The sequence below is a fragment of the Carcharhinus amblyrhynchos genome, chromosome 8, assembly GCF_965287045.1.
Source record: "Carcharhinus amblyrhynchos chromosome 8, sCarAmb.v2.hapA, whole genome shotgun sequence".
In the NCBI taxonomy this organism is placed as follows: Eukaryota; Metazoa; Chordata; class Chondrichthyes; order Carcharhiniformes; family Carcharhinidae; genus Carcharhinus; species Carcharhinus amblyrhynchos.
In genome coordinates, this window is record NC_137331.1 from 119,094,945 (window position 1) to 119,119,281 (window position 24,337).

The 24,337-nt window shown below is 42.0% G+C and overlaps 1 protein-coding gene across 9 annotated transcripts in view; it reads right to left on the reverse strand.

Annotated features, from left to right (window-relative positions):
- The window catches only part of vps13b (vacuolar protein sorting 13 homolog B), a 942,410-nt gene that overhangs the window by 302,855 nt on the left and 615,218 nt on the right, over positions 1 to 24,337 (reverse strand). For all 9 annotated transcript variants that reach the window (XM_080194714.1, XM_080194711.1, XM_080194717.1 and 6 more), the window contains exons 26-27: positions 3,656 to 3,827; positions 1,725 to 1,839 (exon numbers count right to left, since the gene is read on the reverse strand). In XM_080194714.1, coding sequence (XP_080050840.1) covers positions 1,725 to 1,839; positions 3,656 to 3,827 — 287 coding nt within the window. The remainder of the gene's footprint in view (positions 1 to 1,724; positions 1,840 to 3,655; positions 3,828 to 24,337) is intronic.

Sequence of the window (24,337 nt, forward strand, 5' to 3'; positions counted from 1 at the left end):
AATGAAAGTTTAAAGTTTATTTATTATTGTCACAAGTATTGAATTGTGGAATGAAAGTTTAAAGTTTATTTATTATTGTCACAAGTAGGCTTACATTGACGCACAATGAAGTTACTGTGAAAATCCCCTAGTCGCCGCACTCCAGCGCCTGTTCGGGTACACTGAGGGAGAATTGAGCATGGCCAATGCACCTATCCAGCACGCCTTTCCAGCTGTGGATGGAAACCACAGCACCCGGAGGAAACCCACGCAGACACTGGGAGAATGTGCTGACTCTGCAGACAGTGACCCAAGCCAGGAATAGAACCCGGGTCCCTGGTGCTGTGAGGCAGCAGTGCTGACCACTGTGCCACCAACGAACATTTGAAATAAATTGAGGGTATTCAAGAATTTTGGCAACAGCATGAAAAATGCGTGTGGATTCCCTTGAATGGTCAGACCCGTAATGTCAACTCTGTCTCTCTAGGAATGTTGATTAATCTGCTTGTTCATCAGCTGCAATTCGCTTTAATGAAAAATATACCGTTGGTATCTTGGCCATAATTATTATTTGACATTAGGGTTCATCTAAATCTTGAAAGTGCGTGGAGACTAACAAAACAAAAACAAAACGCATACTTTCCAAGGAAAATTCATTCTCTTCAGTATTCTGATGACTCCGGCAATAACTCAAACTACACATAGTACGTTTGGTAGATCTACAAAAGTAATAACCAAAGAGATACCACGTTCCAAAATTCATCTGGGGCCATTGCTTCGATAAGTAGTGCGGACTATGAGCTGGTGGTGGACAGCACAGTTGCATTGATGCATGGGCAATAGTAAATAGCAAAATGATTCTCAGAAACCTTTGGGTTGACATGGGTACCAGTCTTTTGAGCTATGAAGCTAAGTTCTCAGTTCATTGCCACACAGCTGCCCACAAGAAGGCAACTTCAGCATTAGCATTTTTTTCTAGAGGGCTAGAATACAAGAGCAGGGATGTGCTGCTGAGGCTTTATAAGGCTCTGATCAGACCCCATTTGGAATATTCTGAGCAGTTTTGGGTCCCATACTTAAGGAAGGATGAGCTGCCTTGGAGCGGGTCCACAGCACTTCACAAGAATGATCCCAGGAATAAAGGGTTTGTTATATGAGGAGCAGTTGAGGAGTCTGGGTCTATACTCAATGGAGTTTAGAAGGATGGGGGCGGGGCAGGTATCTAATTGAAACTTATTGAATACTGAGAGGCCCAGATAGAGTGGACGTGGCGAGGATGTTTCCACTTATGGAACAGGCTAGAACTTGAGGGCTCAACCTCAGAGTGAAGGGATACCCTTTTAAAACTGAGATGAGAAGGAATTTCTTCAGGCAGAGGGTGATGAATCTGTGGAACTCACTGCCACAGACAGCGGTGGAGGCAAGCTCATTAAGTGTCTTTAAGACTAGGTAGGTTCTTGATCAATAAGGGGATCAGGGGTTACAGGGTGAAGGCAGGAGAATGGGGATGAGAATGATATCAGCCATGATTGAATGGCGGAGCAGACTCGATGGGCTGAATGTCTTCATTTTGCTCCAATATCTTATCGTCTTAGTTCTACCAAACAATTGTGCGGACAAACGCTGTTATCTTCATAGCAATGAATTTTTTAATCGATACAGCAGATAGCAGCATACATGGCCATCTTTATTTTACTGAACCCATAATGTGACAGTATACAGCTGACAAATCATTATTATTTTACCTGTACTTGTAGTGATCAATATTGAAGCTGCCTACTTTGCATTTCACCTTAGTGTAAACATCTTGGATGTCTACTGAAGCACTCAGGTCTTCGAGTTCACCAACAACACAGATCTCTGAAAGCATCATTGGACAACATCATTAGTCAAAAAAAAAGGTAGTGCTACCAATATTTCAGAAACTCATTAGAAGAAATATTAAACAATAGGTGTTTACCATGGGTCTGAAGAATCAAAGAACTAATTTAACATGATGTAAGGTTCCAAAACTAAGTAAACTGCATGTCTATTGCTATGGAACATTTTTAGGGAGTGATGACTCTACTCTACCAAGTTGGTCTTTGGTTACAGAGAAATGGATAACAAGCATAATGAACTTAATGCAGTTGACTTAAGCAGAATGTGTAAGGGCATCACAGAGGTGGAGATCCACGGCAGTCAACTTTCTGGGGAGGTGACACTGACGAACAAATGAACACTCCACAATATCCGCTCAGCTGCAAAGTTTAGAAAGTTTATTATCGCTTACTCCTGAAAAATGTAACAGCCAGAGCAGCAAACAGATAGAGTAGCTTGGAACCTTATACTCCTGGACTAGTGATAATCATCTGAGGAGATCTGAGAGGCATCTTCCCAAGGATTCTTTCCTTTAAGGGTCCCAACTTGTTTCTCTATCATTTGTCTTTCCCCGGGGATTACACGGTTGGAGTAAGCAGGCAAGACGGAGGAGGAGGGAGGGCGGAAGGAAGGAAACACTAAGTCGTGATGCTCTACTCATCCATACGTGGTGGGTCAGCTGGTCTTTCCCTGTCCATCCATTTTACATCTTTGTAACTTTAATCCAAATCAGTATGTGTCCGACGTCTTTGGCAAATGCCACAATTACTAGGACCCAGCTACACTCAACAAATTTCTGCTCCCTGTCCCAATTTAAAATCTAATCTCCAGAGAATGACAGAGATCCGCCATACTGCCAAAGACCACAAAAAAACCTCAAGGTGTTTGATAGCTGCCTTAGTCTTTATTTTACTACTCTATCTCTGTGTAGGGGCACTTGATCTAAACTGTGCAGCACCTTCTGAAAGATAGAGATGTTGCCATGTAGAGAATCCAGGAAAAAAATATCATGCCCAATTACCATAGGCACTTGTAGGAGTCATTTGACATCAGCAGGATGTTTGGCCCATCGAGTCTGCACCGTTCACAATCCCACCCAGACCCTAACCCCATTTATTTACACTACTAACCCCCTAACACTAAGGCGCAATTTAGCATGGCTAATCAGCCTAACCCACACATCTTTGGACACTGGGAGGAAACCGGAGCACCTGGAGAAAATCCATGTAGGCGCAGGGAGAATGTGCAAACTCCACATAGTCAGTGATCCGAGGCTGGAATTGAACCCAGGTCCCTGGCGCTGTGAGGCAACAGTGCTATACATTGTGCCACCATGCCGCTCCATGAGAATGAAAACCACCCAAAGTGTAGGGCAAAGGTAAAAGGTAAAGTTGCCATTGTACCAGATGATCTTTGAGGGGGGAGAGCTCACTCATGATGATTTAACGTGGGGATCACTGCACTTCAGGTGAGGGGCAAGGTTGAGAAAGTGGCCTTGATGAATAACCTCAGTCGATACCGGATTTGAACCTATGCTGTTGGTGTCGCTCTATGTCATGAACCAGCTATCCAGTCAACTGAGCTAAACTGAATCCCAAAGTACTGATTTGCTGTCACCTGTATCTAGAAATCTCATTTAGGATATAGATTGCAGGTTCAGAATCTAAGTACCTAAATGTCTGAGAGAAAATTGAACACATATGGGCATTTATAATGGGTGAAGGAGGAGAGGAAGTATGGGAGGGAGGGTTGTGGAGTGGGGGCGGTGAGCAGTCTCACTCACTAGTTCAGAGATGCAGATAAATACATTTCTTACCCGTGCCTTTACTGCCAGGTTCCTGAGCAAACAACTTAACAGTGACTTTTGGCAACATCCATTGCATCCATAAACTGATACATCCGGTGGTTCCACCAATATTGTTTGTTTTCTGTTCCAGGGTGGAAGAGTCAGAAAAAGGGTTTTCATCCACCATTTGGACTGAATCGCCCTGCGGAAAACATTTAAATGCAATAATTTATCCATCAGCTGCAGAGTGAAATAACAAGTTCCCAAGACATACAGCTACCCATAGTTGCAACCTGAGAAGAAATAACAGTGCATTAAATCAGAATGCATTTAACTGACGCATCAGGAGAGGAAAAAGAATACACTTGGCAGATTCAGTTTGCATAAAATCTGATGGCAAAAACAGAAAAAGAGCAGCATTTCTATGGAATCTTTCACACCCTCAGGACATCCCAAAGCACTTCATAGCCAATAAAGTATTTTTGAATACTGGCCGCTGTAATGTAGGAAGCACAGCAGCCAATTTGCACACAGTGGAGTCCCAATAAAAGTTAATGCTTTAGTGAACAGTAACCTGCTTTTTTAGCTGTTTCGTCCATGGAATAAAAGGGAAAGTCACAGCTTGGATACGAAGTTGGTTGGGTGAGAAGAGACAGACCATGGTAAACAATGGTAAACCATTGTCTTTCTGGCTGGAGGGAGGTACACAGTGGGGTTTGTCAGGGGCACAACTTAAAAATTCACAGCTGACACAAAACTTGCAAGCATTGTGAATGATTCAAGATAGTGATAGACTTCCAGACGGCATAGGCAGGCCGGTGGAGGGGAAAAATACATGGTAGATGAAATTCAATGCAGAGAAGCGTGAGCCGATACATTTTGGTTAGAGGAATGTGGGGAGGTAATATAAAATAAAATGCACAATGCTGAAACAGGTGGAAAAACAAGCAGCCCTCAGGTTAGCTTGCAGGTGCAGCAGGTGGTCAGGAAGGCGAATGGGATGCTGGCCTTCATAGCGAGGGGGATTGAATATAAAAGTAGGGAGGTCTTGCTGCAGCTGTATAGGGCATTGGTGAGGCCGCAGCTGGAGTACTGTGTGCAGTTTTGGGCGCCGCACCTGCGCAAGGATATTTTGGCCTTGGAGGGAGTGCAGAGGAGGTTTACTAGGCTGATACCGGAGTTGAGGGGGTTGAGTTATGAGGAGAGGCTGAATAAACTAGGCTTGTACTCGTTAGAGTTTAGAAGAATGAGGGGAGATCTCATTGAGACGTATAAGATGATGAATGGGATGGATAGGATAGAGGTGGAGAGACTCTTCCCGCTCAAAAAAGACAGTAGGACTAGGGGGCACAGCCTCAAGATAAAGGGGAGGCGGTTTAGAACGGAGTTGAGGAGGAACTTCTTCACTCAAAGGGTGGTGAATCTTTGGAATTCTCTGCCCGTTGAAGTGGTGGAGGCTGCCTCGCTAAATATTTTTAAGAAGCGGGTTGATGGGTTCTTGATAAGAGAGGGGATTAAGGGTTATGGGGAGAGGGCGGGAAAGTGGAACTGAGCCACGACAGATCAGCTATGATCTTATTGAATGGCGGGGCAGGCTCGAAGGGCTAGATGGCCTACTCCTGCTCCTATTTCTTATGTTTTTATGTTCTTATATTTGTACAAATCATTGAAGATAGCAGGGCAGGTTGAAAAAGTGGAATCATGGGCTTTAGTGAATACAGGCATGAAGTACTAAAGCAAAGTAGTTATGATAGACATAGAACATAGGACAGTACAGCACAGTACAGGCCCTTCAGCCCTCGATGTTGTGCCAAGCTATGTCCACACCAAGATCAAGCTGTCCCATTCCCTATAATTCTGGAGTGCTCCATGTGCCTATCCAATAACCGCTTGAAAAAGTTCCTAAAGTGTCCAACTCCACTATCACAGCAGGCAGTGCATTCCACACTCCAACCACTCTCTGAGTAAAGAATCTACCTTGGACATCCCTCCTATATCTCCCACCATGAACCTTATAGTTATGCCCCCTAGCAAAAGATACATCCACCCAAGGAAATAGTCTCTGCACGTCCACTCTATCTATCCCCCGAACATAAAACATAGAACAGTACAGCACAATACAGGGTGCTGGCCCTCGATGTTGTGCCGAGCTTTGTCCAAAACCAAGATCAAGCTATTGCACTCCCTATCATTCTGGTGTGCTCCTTTAGAAACACTGGCTCAGCTTCAACAAGAGCATCATGCCCAACTCTGGGCACACACTGCAGAAAGGATGTGAAGTTTTTAAAGAGGGTGCAGAAAATGTTCACAAGATACAGTATATCGTACAGTACCTTTATACAGTAAAGGAGCATTGACATACATAGGGATCTTGGCGTACAGGTCCACAGATCCCTGAAAGTGGCAACACAGATGGATAAGGCAGTCAAGAAGGCAAAAAGGATGCTTGTTCGACAGGGCATCGAGTATAAAAATTGGCAAGCTATATTACAGCTGTATAAAACTTTACTTAGGCCAAATTTGGAGAATTGTGCACTGTTCTGATTGCCAAACTATCAGAAGAACATGGCTGCTTTGGAGAGTGTGCAAAGAAACTTTACCAGAATGTTGCCTGGTCTGGAGGGTTTTAGATATGAGGAGAGGTTGGATGAAAAAGAAAATGTGCAGGAAAAAGTTTTATACACTGAGGGTGGTGGCTGCTAGAGCGCACTGTCAGTGGAGATGGTGGAAGCAGACACATTAGCAACGTTCAAGGCGTATCTTGATAGACACATGCACGGGAGGCGAACAGAGGGCTAGAAACCACATATGGGCAGTAAGTGGTGGGTCTAAATAAGGATTAGGACGGATAATAATTTTTTTAGTTCTTACACAGTGGCTGAATTGATGTTCATAAACACGTTAAAGTGAAGCGAGTACTGATATAATAGCTAGGGTTGATTTTCCAAGGTTTGCCTTACAACAAGAAAGCAACGACTTGACCATGTTTCCATTACATTGTACAGAAAATGTAAACAATCTCTCTGAACTATCTTATTGTAAGAAACAATCAATTAGTCCTTTGGAAAAATTATTTTCTTTAGAAAAATCAAAACACCTAATCAGAATGTCATGAATTGGGTTGTTGGGTTTTTCATTATCTGCATCAAGGAAAAACGAACTGAGGCCAAAAAATTAGAAGGTCCATTTGTGAAAGTGGAACTCACAGTCTGTAATTGTGCTTTGAATACAGGATCCCTTCCACATAACTACTGGTTTCAATGTCATTACCATTCATACATTGAGGAAAAGCATACACCTCTTATGGTAAGATTTATACTGTGCTGACGATAGAAAAGATTGTTACAACAGTTTAGCCTTAATAGTGGACTAAAGAAATGTCTCCTTACACCTATAAATGTCAACTTCCAGGCTAGACAGACAGGTTCCAAATGGGGAAAGATGGGAGGGACAGAGTTAGGTTTGGTCTAAGAATAGCTAATGTGTTGGGGAATCCTCCACACTCAAAATAAACTCCTAATCATGTATTGTAATTCTGGGAACTAACTAACACAGCGGGATCCATGCTCTCAACGCATGAATTATAGCAGCTTTGATATGCAAAGTCCCTTGGTATTCCAAATCCAAATCATTCTCCTTCGATTTTGATTATTCAGATAATAAGCATACATCATTAATGAACTGAATGGGTCATTAAACACTGCATAAATTTTAAACTAAGGAAAGCTGTATTTGGTTTGTGGTAACTGGTGTCATTATTATTTTAACAATGGCCTTAACCTAAGTAGTTTTCGTGGATTTTGTTCTGATTAAAATACCAAACCAACAAATTTCTTGCAGTTGCATTTTTTCACAAGATTACTGCAGCACAAAGGAAGACATTCAGCCCATTGTTTATGCACAGGCTCTCCAAATAGGCAATTCACCTGGTATCATTCACCACCTTCCACCCATTCTACCTTTTCAGGTAACAGTTGCCTGTTAATGGTAGGACCCTTAAGAACATTAAGATACAAAGGAATCTGGGTATGCAGGTCCACAGTTCCCGAAAAGTAACAACACAGGTAGGCAAGGTGATTAAGAAAGCATATAGCATGCTTGCCTTCATCAGCCGGGGCACTGAGTACAAGAGTTGGCAAATCATGTTGCAGCCATATAAAACCTTGGTTAGACTGCACTTAGAGTACTGCGTACAGTTCTTGTTGCCACACTACCAGAAGAATGTGGAAGCTTTGGAGAGAGCGCAAAGAAGGTTCACCAGGATGTTGCCTGGTCTTGAGGGTGTTGACTACGAACAGGGGTTGAATAAACTAGGATTGTTTTCACTGGAAAGGCAGAGGCTAACGGGAGACCTGATAGAGGTCTATAAAATTAGGAGAGGCATTGACATTGAATATAAAAGTAGGGAGGTCTTGCTGCAGCTGTATAGGGCATTGGTGAGGCCGCAGCTGGAGTACTGTGTGCAGTTTTGGGCGCCGCACCTGCGCAAGGATATTTTGGCCTTGGAGGGAGTGCAGAGGAGGTTTACTAGGCTGATACCGGAGTTGAGGGGGTTGAGTTATGAGGAGAGGCTGAATAAACTAGGCTTGTACTCGTTAGAGTTTAGAAGAATGAGGGGAGATCTCATTGAGACGTATAAGATGATGAATGGGATGGATAGGATAGAGGTGGAGAGACTCTTCCCGCTCAAAAAAGACAGTAGGACTAGGGGGCACAGCCTCAAGATAAAGGGGGGGCGGTTTAGAACGGAGTTGAGGAGGAACTTCTTCACTCAAAGGGTGGTGAATCTCTGGAATTCTCTGCCCGTTGAAGTGGTGGAGGCTGCCTCGCTAAATATTTTTAAGAAGCGGGTTGATGGGTTTTTGATAAGAGAGGGGATTAAGGGTTATGGGGAGAGGGCGGGAAAGTGGAACTGAGCCACGACAGATCAGCCATGATCTTATTGAATGGCGGGGCAGGCTCGAAGGGCCAGATGGCCTACTCCTGCTCCTATTTCTTATGTTCTTATAGTCACAGGCTTTTTCCCAAGGTAATGTTGTCAATTCCAAGGGGGCACAGGTTATAGGTGAGATGGGGGAAGTTTAAGGGAGATGTGCGGGAGAGATTTTTCCTGCAGGAGTGATGGGTGTCTGGAACTTGCTGCCAGAGGAGATGGTGGAAGCAGGCACATTAGCAACATTTAAGAAGCATCTGGATGAGAACATGAATAAGGAGGGAATAGAGGGACACAGTCCGAGTTTTAGTTTAGTTAGGGCATCATGATTGGCACAAGCTTGGAGGGCTGAATGGCCTGTTCCTGTGCAGTACATTTATTTGTTCTTTGTTTAGTTCTTCATCACATTCTTCGACAGTGCATTCCATATTGTAACCATCCATTGTACGAAAACACTTTTCCTCATGCTTCCGTTTCTTTTGCCAATTATTTTACATCTGTGCCTTCTCATTCTTGATCTTTTCACAAGTGAGAACAGTTTCTCTCCATCTGTCCAGATCCCTCATGATTTTAAATACTATAACATCACCTCTCAGCCTTCTTTTCGCCAAAGTAAACATATCATCAAAGTTGAAGTTCCTCATCTCTGGAACCATTCTTGGAATCTTTTCTGCATTCTCTTCAATACCTTCACATCTTCTGGTGCCCAGATCTGGATGCAATACTTTAGGCCAAACTTGCGTCTTACACAAGTTCAACACAACCTTCTTGTTCTTGTAATCTACGCTCCTCTTAATAAAGCCATGCATGCTTTACACACAATTGTAGCAACTCATGCACATACACATCCAGAGCCATCAGCTCTTGAACCCTCTTGAGAATTGTACCTGTTACTTTAAATTTTCCTCCATGCACTTACCAAATTTAATCATTTCCCATTATTGAGCCTTATCTGCCACTTGTCCATCCATTCTAACCAACTTGCTTATGTCCTTCTGAAGTTCTACACTATTTTCCTTGAAGTTCTATACTATCTTCCTTGCAGTTCACAATGCTTCCAAATTTCATATTATCTGCAAATTTTGAAACTGTGCCCTGTACATCAAAATGTTTAGGTCACTAGTATACATAAAAATTAATGAATGAATAAAATTAATTAAAACTGATGGGGATCTGAAGGTTCATATACGGGAAGGATTTTTTGGACTAATTGAAAATACTGAATAAATTGAGATCTTATGTAGATAATTATTGGTATTGTATTTTAATGCAGGTAGTCATTGGAGTGCACCTGATAACTTTGAGGAGGATTGATTGTTTTCAGCATAATTGATAGCTTTCAGTGCAACAGATAGCTTTGAGCCAGTGAGCGCATTTTGGCTTTGATTGCATTTGATGTCAGAAATGACAGATAAGCATGACAACTCATTCTGAATTCAACTGATCATTTTTGAGTACATTTGATCGCAAAAATGATGCCAAAATGTTTGGGCAGGCAGATGTGACCAAGACAGATCCCATGGATTTGTCTGCAACTCACCTAGATGTGAATGACTATTGAGTGTCATAATATCTCACTAATACTCTGTATCCTTTGTGGGTCATAGAAGTTTACAGCATGGAAACAGGCTCTTTGGCCCAACCTGTCCATGCCGCTCCCTTTTTTTAAAACCCCTAAGCTAATCCCAATTGCCCATATCTCTCTATACCCATTGTACCCACGTAACTATCTAAATGCTATTTAAAAGACAAAATCGTACCTGCCTCAACTACTACCTCTGGCAGCTTGTTTCAGATACTCACCACCCTCTGTGTGAAAAAATTGCCCTTTCTGGGCTCTCCCCTCTCACCATAAACCTATGCCCTTGAGTTTTAGACTCCTCTACTTTGGGAAAAGATATTGACTATCTAGCTGATCTGTGCCCCTCATTATTTTATAGACCTCTATAAGATCACCTCTCAGCTTCCTACATTCCAGAGAAAAAAGTACCAATCTATCCAGCCTGTCTTTATAACTCAATCCATCAAGTCCTGGTAGAATCCTAGTAAATCTTTTCTGCATTCTTTCTAGTTTAATAATATCCTTTCTATAATAGGGTGACCAGAATTGCAAGCAGTATTCCAAGTGTGGCCTTACTAATGTCTTGTACAACTTCAACAAGACGTCCCAACTCCCGTATTCAATGCTCTGACTGATGAAACCAAGCATGCCCAATGCCTCCTTCACCACTCTGTCCACCTGTGACTCCACTTTCAAGGAACTATGAACATGTACCCTTAGATCTCTTTATTATGTAACTCTCCCCAACACCCTACCATTAACTGAGTAAGTCCTGCCCTGGTTCAATCTACCAAAATTCATCACTTCGCATTTGTCTAAATTAAATTCCATCTGGCATTCGTCAGCCCACTGGCCCAATTGATCAAGATCCCGTTGCAATTAGAGATAACTTTCTTCACTGTCCACTATGCCACCAATCTTAGCGTCATCTGCAAATTTACGAACCATACCTTCTATATTCTCATCCAAATCATTAATATAAATGACAAATAACAGTGGACCCCAGCACTGATTCCTGAGGCACACCGCTGGTCACAGGTCTCCAGTTTGAAAAACAATTCTCTACAACCACCCTCTGGCTTCTGTCAAGGAATTTCAATTATTCACTTTTGAAAATCCAGTCTCTAAATCCCCTCAAAAACTGCTCTGACTTGGACTGCCTCAACAACTACTCAATGATTCAACTCTTCTCCTATGACTGCGTTCCATGGGATTTGCAAAGCTGTGCTCTTGCTCCTAATTCCCTCTAACTCTTTTGCAGACTGCTAACTTCACTCAGCTGACACTGCCCCTGGGTTTGCAGTCTCTTGGCTGCACCGACCTATAAATAACTCCCAAGGCTTTTCCGAACCCCAACTATCTCCAGGACATCTCTAAGTTCAAACTGCCACTGAACAGCTCCAGAGTTTCTCTGAGCCTTTATGGCCTGGAGCGTGCCAACAACTGCACCCTTTTGGTTTGGCTTCTTCCCCCCTGCTGCAGAATACTCAGATAAATTGAACTAGAAAACCTTCTTAAGCTCCATCCACTTTTGTGATGATGTAGTCTTTCAGGGTTCAATGAAATGTTTTTAAACTAATTTAATGTTAACTCCCAAAACAACACATCTCTTTAGACTGCAAGCAGTATAAGCATCTAAACTTAAGTTCCCTAGCTAAGTAAGCCCACTTCTGTTTTATGAGTCTATGTCTTTTATTCTGACTCTATTAAACAAACATGGGTAACAATGGCCAGGTGATGGCCTAGTGGTATTATCACTAGACTATTAATCCAGAAACTCAACTAATGTTCTGGGGACCCTGGTTCAAATCACACCACAGCAGATGGTGGAATTTGAGTTGTACAAAAAAAATCTTCAATTAAGAATCTATTAATGACCGTGAAACCATTGACGATTGTTCAAAAAACCCATCTGGTTCAATAATGTCTTTTAGGGAAGGAAACCTGTCGTCCTTACCTGGTCTGGGCTACATGTGACTCCAGAGCCACAGCAATGTGGTTGACTCTCAACTGACTTCAGAACAAGGGGAACTAGAGATTGGCAATTTCCTTTTAGATGTTCTAACAACCACTACAGCCTCTCATTTTAATTACCTTATCTTCACAATAACAATCTTCTTAGAAAAATACCTTACTTCTAAAATATTAATGAGAACCATGAACCCGTGAGATTTTCATGGGATTACTACATTACATCCCATTGAGGTGGCAGTTTTACATACACTCCCGTAAAGGTGCATTTACGTCATCACAAGACACATAAACAATATCGTCCTCATCAACATTCTCCTGTTACCTCTTCAAAAAACTCCAGCAATTTTTTTTTCACACAGATAATATGGGTGCTCGGAGCTCGCTGCCAGGGGGAGGAAGTGGAAGCAGATACGATGGTGACTTTTAAGGGCCGTCTTGACAAATACATGAATAGAATGGGAATAGAGGAATATGGTCCCCGGAAGGGAAGAGGTTTTTGTTCAGATGGGCAGCATGGTTGATGCAGGCTTGGAGAGCTGATGGGCCTGTTCCTGCGCTGTAATTTTCTTTGCTCTTCATTTTTTAAATTACTTAACAATTCTGTGCTTGCATTCCTTAATTGACCTGCATTTGTTTATGTGGCTATTAATTTTGTCCCTAATTAGTGTTTCCAGAAGTTGTTTTCATCACTGAGGTTAAACTCACAACACCAGGTTAAACATCTAATCTAACATTGAGGTTAAACTGACTGGCCTGCTGGGCTCATCTTTACATCCTCTTGTGAAAAATGATGTAACATATGCAGTTTGTTACTGATATTGTACCAATTAGTCAAAGCCTAATACATTTTCTTTGTTCTCTAAACTCCATCTTATATGTTCAGCAAATTCGGATGGTTAAAATTAAGTAGGTAGTGGGAAAATATTTTTTCAGCCATTGAGTGTGTGTGCAAGTTGGCGGACAGCAGTCACAAGAGGCCACGTGGAAGGGTGGGATCTTGCTGTGTGGAAATTGGCTGCTGCTTTTTTTTTTCTATAGTATAATGGTGACCACACTCCAAAAATACTTCAAAATAAATGCACATTCTTTCAAATGTCTGTGAAATACTTTTCTCATAAATAGCTCTTTTAGCCACACTCTGTAATTCCATTCTACCTAATCTTTTACATCCATCTTGGTATCCATTCATTTATTCTGGTTGCATTCCCAGTCTGGAAAACACTCGGGAACATCACATAAAAGTCAAACACTTGTCCGTTTGCAATAACTAAGCACAGTGGAATTTTGAAGCCACATTTAAAAAAACAAAAGAATGGAGAAAAATAAATCCCCCGTTTAAACATATTTTTGCCTAAGTTTACAATTAAAACACGATTTGAATATTGCTTTAAAAATGTGAATATTGTGCGTCATTCTGATAGTAATTTGAAGAAGCATGAATTATGTCTCAACAGCTCCCAGCGTATCGATCTTCACAAGCAGTAGCCACTCAAGGTAAACGTGCTGGATTTACTGAGGTCAAACACCAGCAGAATCAGTCGGAAGAATTGGAATTTCATAGCTATTAAGATTCTTCAGAGTAGAAGCGTGTTCCATTCTCTTCCTTGTTTTCTTGTTCAGTCATCCTAATGTTCTGTGCTCAATCTAAAAGCTTTTCAAGGCATACTGAGGGATCCTGAAGATAGTCCCCAAGAGAAAATGACCCATAATTTCTCTCAACTTTTATACAGCTTAATTAGAGATTTGGAATTTTCTCAGTTTCAAAGAAAATACACTATTTTGAACATGGCAACTGTTGCACGATTCCCTGATAATTGCCATTACCTTTAACTCAAGGCCAATGCTTTAAAATAAATTCAAACAGGTTATATTTACAACAACAGGCAGAGGTTGGACACAAGACTTGTACTACTTGACTTAATAGATTTTACTCCTTGACTTCACAGATTTTAACAGTTCCCTCTAGTGGATAACTAGACGAAAATGAGACTATTTTTAATACATGAATCAGAATCTAGTGCTGATATCCATAATTTGTTTTTGAATGTATCACTTGGTAACATAGAGACAACAATAGTTCAATCAATAGTTTTTAGGTATATACTCCCCATTTCACCAAGGTATGAAAATATGTCCAGTGTTATAATGTATTTTGTCAGCTTCACTGTTTTAACTGGCCTTCCAGTCCCACAAACAACATTCTCTGCTTGCAGATACATGAATCACAGTGCCCTGTATGGTGTTTGATAATCTCAGTTGAAGTAATCTTTTTCCCAGGCAGGTAAGTTTCCACCTCCCTTTTAAAGTTCATTGGTAGCAGGTTCAAGAAGGTAATTCACTACAAGTATTGCAAGAACAAATAGGGGTGGGCTATAAACGCTGGCCTCACCAGCAATGACCACATCCCGAGAATGAATGAATGAATAAAAAGACTTATAAATAAGCAGCCCTCAGTACTTAAAAAAGGTAAACAGATAGAGCAGGGTTGTCCAAGACATAATCCTGAAATCACTTGCCATTCTGCTTGTGAAGTAACAGTGAAACGGAGCAGTGAAGTCAAACAGCAACCCGGCCTCCCAGCCACCTCCAATCAGAAATTTGTCAACTTTCACTTATTTCACCTATGTCACACACTGCTTGGACAACATTTATTACCTGATTGTGCATTCTAAGTAAAGTTTTAAGTTTATTTATTGGTGTCACAAGTCAGCTGACATTAACACTGCTATGAAGTTACTGTGAAAATCCCCTAATTGCCAACTCCGGCGCCTGTTCGGGTACACTGAGGGAGGATTTAGCATAACCGATGCATCTAACCAGCATGTCTTTCAGACTGTGGGAGGAAACTGGAGCACCCAGAGGAAACCCACTCAGACACGGGGAGAACGTGCAGACTCCGCACAGACAGTGACCCAAGCTGGGAATCGTACCCAGGTCCCTAGTGCTATGAGGCAGCAGTGCTAACTACTATGCCACTGTGCTGCCCTCAGAACATTTTATCTGCTATCATGTAGCATATCCTGAGTGGATCTGATTTTTTTTTCACCCTTTCATGGGATGTGGGCATTGCCGGTTAAGTTAGCATTTTTTTTTTTACCTATTCCACTTGCCCTTGAGATGGTAGTGAGCACCAGCTCATGCTGTTAGGAAGGGAGATCCAGGATATCAACTAAGCGATGGTGAAGGAATGTGATTATTGCTCCAAGTCAGGATAGTGGGCTTGGTGAAGAACTTGCAAGTTGTGGTCTTCCTATGCATCTGCTGCCTTTGCTCTTCTAGATGATAGAGGTCACTGATTTGGAAGGTACTGATGGAGGAGCCTTGCTGAATTGCTGCAGGTGGTACACACTTCTGTACTGTGCTTCAGCAGTGGCAGGAGTGGATGTTTAAAGTCGTGGATAAGGTGCCAGTCAAATGGGCTGCTCTGGGGTCCTGGATAGTGTCCAGCTTTTTTCAATACTGGAGATGCATTCATCCAGGCAAGTGTACAGTACTCCATCACACTCCTGACTTGAGCTTTTTAGCTGGTGAACAGGCTTTAGGAAGGCGAGTTACTGTCTGCAGAATTCCCAGCCTCTGATCTGCTCTTGTACTCATGGTACTTACGTGCCTGCTCCAGTTCAATTTCTAGAATCATAGAATCCTACAGTGCAGAACGGGGCCATTCAGCCCATCAAGTCTGCACCAACCACAATCCCAGGGCCAGGCCCATAACCCCATGCATTTATCCTAGCTATTCCCCTGGACACCAAGGGGCAATTTAACATGGCCAATCCACCTGACCAGCACACCTTTGGACTGTGGGAAGGATCTGGAGCACCCAGAGGGAAACCACACAGACACGGTGGATGGTGTTCTCACGTGAGATGATGGCATCCGTGCCGATGATCCAGCATGTCTTGCAGCGGTTGCTGTGGCAGGGATGTGTGGTGTTGTAGTCACTGTTCTCCTGAAGACTAGTAGTTTGCTGCAGACAGTGGTCTGTTTGAGGTTGTGCGGTTGTTTGAAAGCAAGAAGTGGGGGTGTGGGGATGATCTTGGCGAGATGCTCGTCTTCATCAATGACATGTTGAAGACTTCGGAAGAGATGTTGTAGTTTCTCCACTCCGGGGAAGTACTGGATAACGAAGGGTACTCTGTCCACCATGTCCCGTGTTTGTCATCGACATGGATGTCATCATCTCACATGAGAGTACCATCCACCAGATACATGGTGCATACTCTTGCAACGAGGCCAACATTGTCTACCTGACACACTGCAGGAAAGGATGTCCCGAGGCATGGTACATTGGGGAGACCACGCAGACGCTACGACAATGGATGAAACGAACACCGCTCGACGATCACTAGGCAAGACCATTCTCTAAATGTTCCTGTTGGTGATTAAGCAGTCACGGGCACTTAGCCTCTGACCTTCGGGTAAACGTTCTCCAAGGCAGCCTTCACAACACACAACAGCACAGAGTCACTGAGCAGAAACTTATAGCCAAATTCTACGCAGGAGGACGACCTCAACCGAGATCTTGGGTTCATGTCACACTATTTGTAACCCCATGACTTGCCTGGGTTTGCAACATCTCACTTACTGTCCTGTCTGGAGACAATACACATCTCTTTAACCTATACTCAATGCTATCTCCACTCACATTGTCTGCACCTTAGACTTATTAGCTGTAAAGACTCGCATTCTAATCAGTATTCTGTAAACTGAATGTGTGCCTTTATATGCCCTGTTTGTGATCACCCACTCACCTGACGAATGGACAGAGCCCCGAAAGCTCGTAACGTTTGCTGCCAAATAAATCTGTTGGACTTTAACCTGGTGTTGTGAGACTTCTTACTAATGTTAACCCCCAGTATGATGATAGTGGGTATTCAGCAAAGGTAATGCCATGGAATGAGAAGGGGAGATGTGTTGGAGACAGTCATTGGCTCTCCCTTGAGCGGAATTAATATTACTTGTCTCTCAAAGCCTTATGGTTGTCCAAGTCTTGCTGAATATGGACACGGACTGCTTCAGAATCTGAGGAGTCGCGAATGGTGCTCAACATCTGCGGTCATGAGTGAACATCCTCAGTTCTGGAAATTCACTGATGAAGCAGCCCCTACAGTGACATCCTGGGACTGAGATGTTTGACCTCCAATGTCTTTTGTGCTAGATAGATTTGATGAGCATAAGATTAGTCAAGACAGTTACTGCCTCAGCCAAATGGACAAAATCAAAGAATTCAATCCAAAACTAGAAAAAAAAATTCTAGAATATCAGAAAATAAAAATTTAATAGCCATGATATGTCTTCCTAATCAATGGCTGTAATGCCAGCCGGTTATCAGTAAACCATACAGGAATAAAAGTGGCCACCGACATAGTTTCTCTGTATCAGTACCAACCCAGGGATTTCAGTTGAAAAGTGCAGCTAACACTGAAGCGCCATCCTGAGGGAGTGCAGAAAAATTGGAGGCCCTCCTTATAAAAACAATTGTCTTCTTAGCTCACATAAATGGAACAGAGCAACAGATGAAAATAGAAGCAGAAGTCAGCCTCTCGAGCCCGTTCTGCCAGTCAATTAGATGGTAGCTGATCTTTCATGCCAACAACATCTTTGTGCACTGGTCCCATATCCCTTCATGTCATCATTATCTTGAAATCCACTGACCTCTGTTTTCAACATACTCAATGACTGAGCTTATCTGGGGTAGAGAACGCCAAAGATTCACCCCACTTTATGAGTGAAGAAATTCTTCCTCGTAACAGTCTTAAATGTCTTGTCCTTTTATTCTGAGACTCTATCCATGACACACCCAACCAGGTGAAACCTTCTATCTGCATCTACCCCGTCTAACCTTTGAAGAATTTTGTAAATTTCAATAAGATCACCTCTCCTTCTTCTGAATTCCACAGAATACAGACCCAGTATCCTCAATCTCTCCTTACAGGACAAATGGGTTATTTCAGATGCTAGTTTGGGGAACCACCGCTGCACTCCAACCACGGCAAGTATTTCTTTCCTAAGGTAAGGGGACCAAAACTGTACACAATATTCTAGATGCAGTCTAATCATGGTTGTATACAACTGAAGCAAGACATGTTTCCTCCTGTACTCAAATTGTCTTGTGATAAAAGCCAACATAACATCTGCCTTCCCAAATGCTTGCTGCATCTACAAATTGCTTTTCAGTGACTTCCAAAGAAGAAGAACCAGGTCCCTTTTGGACATCAGTGCTTCCCAACCTCACCATTTCAGGAATATTCTGTACCTCCTATCAACGTGGATAACCTATTTGTTGTAAATGATGTATCAGTTCTTTGAATGCCTTTTAAAATACTGTCATACCTTTTAACATATTTTCCCAATCCACCACAGCCAACTTGCCCCGCTTATCTTCATAGTTTCTTTTGTTTAGATTTAACACCTGAGTTTTGGATTGGATTACATCATTTCCAAACTTAATAATCACACAAAGTTTCAAAGAGCCCTTGATGCACTAAGAAACCATCCTTTCGGTTCTAGAGGTTTCTGTAAAGGTCGGAGATTACAATAAAGTTTAGGCCTATAAAACGCCTTTAAGGTAGCAAAAATGTCCAACTTCATTTCACCAAGCCATATGAGGGGACATTAGGACAGCCTAGCCAATGAGGTAGGTTTTGGCAAGGATCTTCAAAGACAGGGTTAGAGAGGTGAGGTTTAGATCATTAACACTAGTGCTCACACGGTGTATATTCCAAGCAGCTTGGCTGCAAAACTGATATACTGGAGAAGTAATATTGCAGATGATGAATACATAGAGGTGAGGAGGAATATCTTCTCTCAGAGGATACCGCAGAGAGATGTGGACACTGGGGCCAAAATCATACCACAGTTCACGCCGATGGGATTTTCCCATCCTGCTGCAGTGAACAGAGATTTGGCTAGGTGCCAAATTCTCCAACCTCACTGCAGCAGAAGCATGGAGTGAACAGGTGGTAAGATCGCCCCCTAGGTCTTTAAGTATGTTCAAGGCTGATATAATCAGTAAGGGAATTGTGGGTTAGGGGGATAAGGCAGGAAAGTGAAGTTGAAGATTATCATATCAGATAAGTCGTGATCTCATTGAAAGACGGAGCAAATTCAGTGGGCCAAATGGCCAACTTCTGCTCCTCCATCTTCTGGCCTTAAGAGTCCAAGCCTAAAAGCTGGAGCAGTATCTTCAAAAGAAGTTAAATATTCCAAGGTACTATTTTAGTTCAAAAAGCAGCATATGGTCAACTAGAATCAGACACAATTCTATTCATAGGAAATTATACATAAATTTAGGCTGGAGTTTGATGGAGTGGGTTATCTTGCAGGGTGATTGACCTTTTCCTGCACTTTTTCTTAATCCCTCTGTAAGTTGCTGAAAATATGAGTTGACGACAATGCAGTGGGGCCTTGGTGGACAACGGGGCCAACTGTCTATCTTCTTAACCATGGAAAACTGAAGATTGAGAAATAAAAAGAGCGAGGAGCAAGGAGGAGGGTGAATTAGACTGAGTGAAATACAACATCAGTTCAGGTGCCCAAAGATAAGTAAAAAGAGGGGAAGAGAGTATGGATTAAGATAGAAAAAGAGAGAGAGAGGAAAAAGAGAGAAAGGACAAAAAAAAACCTCCACAAGTTGTCGGCCAATTTGCACATTAATAATGGCGTACAATGTTCCCACACTATTATTCTATCAGCAAATTCCACCCAATATTATCTGGGGAGGCATAAGGACTATATATTGTTTCATTGCGATGATGACATCTCCCGATGACGTCAAGGCAGAATGCAGCATAGCTTAGAAATTAAAAGCTTGGCAACTGGATGTTCCCTGAAAATAAAACAAAACTAGGGAGGTATTGTTGTAAATACTCATTAGCAGAGTTTAATTTCCCTTTCATGTTTCCCATTTCCTCACCATGCTAAGTCATAGGATTTCAAACTGAGATGCATGAAGTAATCAAACGGCTGCCTGTCTGGGAACTGGCCACTAGCGCTCAGTCTCTGGAATTCTCTACCCCATAGCTTTCTGTATTTGTTGATTTATTTCAGTTGCTATATGCAACTCAACATTTCTACTGAAATTTGGGTAGCTAACTCCGTCTGTTGGAAGTCAGAACAAGCAGTCCCCGGGAGTGTCAGCATTTGCAAGAGGTCACACATAAAAGATGCTGAAAAAACCCACTGCACTACGTGTTTAGAGCTATAAAATTCTGACAGTTGGCAGTGAGAAAAGCGGTTAGTTGAAGGGTTTGGATGATGTAATAAGCAAAACTTGAATATTGTCTGAATATCATTTGAGCTCCTTGATTAAATTTTAGCCCCGATCGCTCAAATATGGTCTTAATAAAATTAAAACAATGACGATTTAAAAGTAGTTTTAAACTTTGAAAACAGAAACCATGATGACTTAATCGCTGCAGAAGATGGCTCATTCCCCTATAGGGTATAAAGAGGGATTTATTTTGCAGTTTTAAAGCTCAATTATAGGGGGGCTTAAGGTCCAAACAAAACTATATAAGAGATAAAAGATTGGCTGGAAGTCTTCAGAATTCTCAAGAGCTTTAGATGATTTCATACAGTGCAACAAAGAGTTCATAGCATCATCTGGACCCCAGATTGTCAGGATTGAAGAGAGGCCCAATTTTTTTTTTCAGATCTTTTTCTGGAGTGTGGGTCGCTGGAGTTTCTAACCGTCTTCTGGTGTCACCAGTCATCACCACGAAAATCACGGCTATTAGATTTTCTCCATGCAACTCTGACTTTCAGGGAGCAACAAGAATATGAACGGTCAAGAAACGGATCAACAAAGCCCGTCAAGCACCTCTTTGTTCCATGGGCCAAGTAGAATACCACCTGGTTTTACAAAATATCAGAGGGCCGAAGACACCACCACTGATGGTGGGGCAAAGAATGGAGGAGAAACAAATGTTAGAGGACCACCATGTTCCAGAAGGTTTGTACAGTTGGAAAGAGTGACTCAGGTACAAAGTGGCAAGGAGGCCCTGAAGGGATTTGGACACCAGGATGGGAATTTGTGTTATGGTGGAGTAGGAGGCAAAGTAAGTCAGTGAATACAGGGGATAATAGTAAATGGGACTGGTGTGAGTTAGAAAAACAGCAGTAGATTTTTCAATGACTTTAAGTTTATAGAGCATGAAAGACGGGAGAGTGGCCAGGAGAGCATGGGTGGCATTGAAAACACAGATGAGGCTTTAGCAGCAGATGGCAACAGATAACTGTATGGAAATGAAAGTATGCAGCCTCTGTGATGGCTACGTGGGGAATCAACTCATGGTTAAATAGGATACCGAGACTGTAAACAGCCTGCTTCAGCTTTGCACTGTGTTCAAGAGGGAAACAGAATGAATAACCAAGTTCATTGGAGGGGCTGAATACAATCGCTGGAACTCTACCAGCTCGCCAGCCACAGGATTGAAGCAGGCGAGCATCCGACAATGGAAATTTCCGTTGACCTTTGGTGGGAATATCCGGTCTCCAAGCGAGGCCATAAAATCCCGCCCAATTGCTTTGCCAAGTCTTTGGTCAAAATCTACTATCTTTTTGATGTGGCTTAGTGCCAAATTTTGTTTGATAATGCAACTGTGGGGCATTTTGGGATATTTTAGCATGTTAAAGGCACCATATAAATGCAAGTTGTTGCTGTTCTCACAAAATCTCTTCCTTTCACTTGCATATTATTGTCCACCACCACCCTCCCTCAATTCAGTCCAATCGCCTCTGAACCTGTACAAAATTCTCAAACAGGTTTTAATCAGTTGCAAGCTCCATCTCATTCAAAACACATTTATCCATTTTACAATTCTATACCAATGCTAAGTCCTCCTCACCCATGTCCAACTTGGCTTCTGACTGCTAAAGTCGCCATTTTAAAATGTTATTCTTGTGTTTAAATCCCTTCATGGCCTCACCCCTCGCAACCACTGACATCTCCTCAAGGTGACAAGCCCTTCCTCCCTCCCCATCAGTACCCCTGACACAAATATCCAGCCCTGCCAATATTCCACCTTGCACTATTTTCTTAATTCCTGCTGTGTGAAAGAACTTTGGACAGTTTTCTGTGTTAAAGGGAATGTATCAATGCAAGTTATAGACACATGGCCCAATTCTATATTAAGTTGTAAGTTGCTTAACTTACTGAGCCACCATGTACAAAGTCCAGCATAATTCACATCCTCACATAACTTTAAGATTTAAGATTGGTACCACTGATCTTTTGTAGACCAGCGTAAATGTCTGCAATAATAGTAATATATATATGGCACAGTATCACTAAAAGGATAGAATGCGCATGTCATTTTCCTACCAATGGAAATGCTGAATATAGAATCACACAGCACAGGAGGTGGTAATTTGGCTCTTTGGAAGTGCTAGCCAACTAGTTGCACTTTCCTGCTTTTTCAGCATAGCCCTACCCTTTTCTCCTTTCAGATTTCTCCCTTTCAAGCATTTGTCCAATTCCCTTTTGAAATTCATTACTGAATTTGCTGCTATCGCCCATTTAGGTAATGTATTTTAGATCATAGCAATTCACTGCATTAAAAAAAGTCTCATTTCCTGCCAATTATTACACCGTATTACATAGGATTTATAGAATAGAACTGTTAGGCCCAAAAGATCCATGTTGGTGTTTCTGCTCCAAGTGAGCCATCTCCCACCCTTAACTTTTGTTCCTCTCTTCCTCATGTGTTTTTCTGACTTCCCCTTAAATGTCTCAACTACTCCTTATGGTAGCAAGTTCCAGATTTTAACTACTCTCTGGGCAAAGATTTCAAAGCTGGATTTAAATTAGTAAATATCCTATATTTATGGCCCCTAGATCTAATCTGCCCACAGGTGGAAATGTCCACTCACAGCTACCCTTTCAAAGCCTTTCATAATCTTAAAGACCGTGATCAGATCACCCTCAGTCTCTTCTTTTGTAAGGAAAAGAGCATCAGTCTGTTAAATCGTTCCTTGAAGTACAATTTACAAAATACAGGTTCTAGTATCATTCATAGGAATCTTCCGTGCCTTCTCCAGTACCTCGATATACATAACATGAAGACAAACCTATTCAAAGTACTCTAGATGTGCCCCACCAAGGTGCTGAATAATTTTAACAAAACCACTCCACTTTTTAATTCTCTCTCTCGAGAAAAGCATTATTTTTAATGGCCTTTATAACCTGCATTGCTCCCTTGAGTGATTTGTCTATTTATAGACTTATTTTCAAAGGAGTATATAGCTTTGTTCCTCTCACCAAAACACACCATTTCACATTCATCTGTACTGAAGCTCATTTGCCAACTGCATGCCCATTCTGCAATTTTATTGATGTCTATTCCTTGTTCCAATTTGGCATCATTTTCAAAATTTGACATTTCAATACTTGAGACCAAATCATTTATGGAAATAGCAAACAAGTCTTCCTTGCACCAATTCATCGGAACATCTTTTCCCAACTTCATTGCTTTTATTCCTCATCTTTGCTTTCTATTCAGTGGCCAACTTGCTATCCATTCTGCTTATTGTCCATTGATTCCACTTGTTCAAACCTTAATCATATGTCCATTGTGCCAAATCTTAGAACTTGATCTTATGTACGGCACGCCCAAGACACACGAGTGACGTCCCTTTACACCCTATCTTATCTATGGCCAGTTCTGCACAACGTGATTTGGCTAAATGGTTGAGCTAATTTGCTGCCTCAAATAGATGGCATTTGAGGCAGCAATGAGATCCCATTTAGGTCTGGCTCCCACAAACACCTTTCTTGGGGTTCATGAGAAACGTGTCTTTGTTGAAATGACATTTAACCTTCGACCGTTTGCATATTTCCATCATGTTAGGTGATATATTGTCTATATTTAAATCTGTAGCTGCAAGTAACAATTTCCTTGTGTGCCTTCATAGGCTCCATCTTGTACTCAAATTCACCTTTGAAATGGAGCAATCCAATGTACTCCCTTGCCAAAAAGGAAAATGCTGGAAAATCTCAGCAGGTCTGGCAGCATTTGTAAGGAGAGAAAAGGGCTGACATTTTGAGTCCAGGTGACCTTTTGTCAAGTCATAGAGTCACAAAGGTTTACGGCATGGAAGCAGGCCCTTCAACCCAACCTGTCCATGCCGCCCTTTTTTAAACCCCCGAAGCTAGTCCCAATTGCCCACATTTGGCCCATATCCTTTTATATCCATTTTACCCATGCAATTGACTAAATGCTTTTTAAAAGACAAAACTGCACCC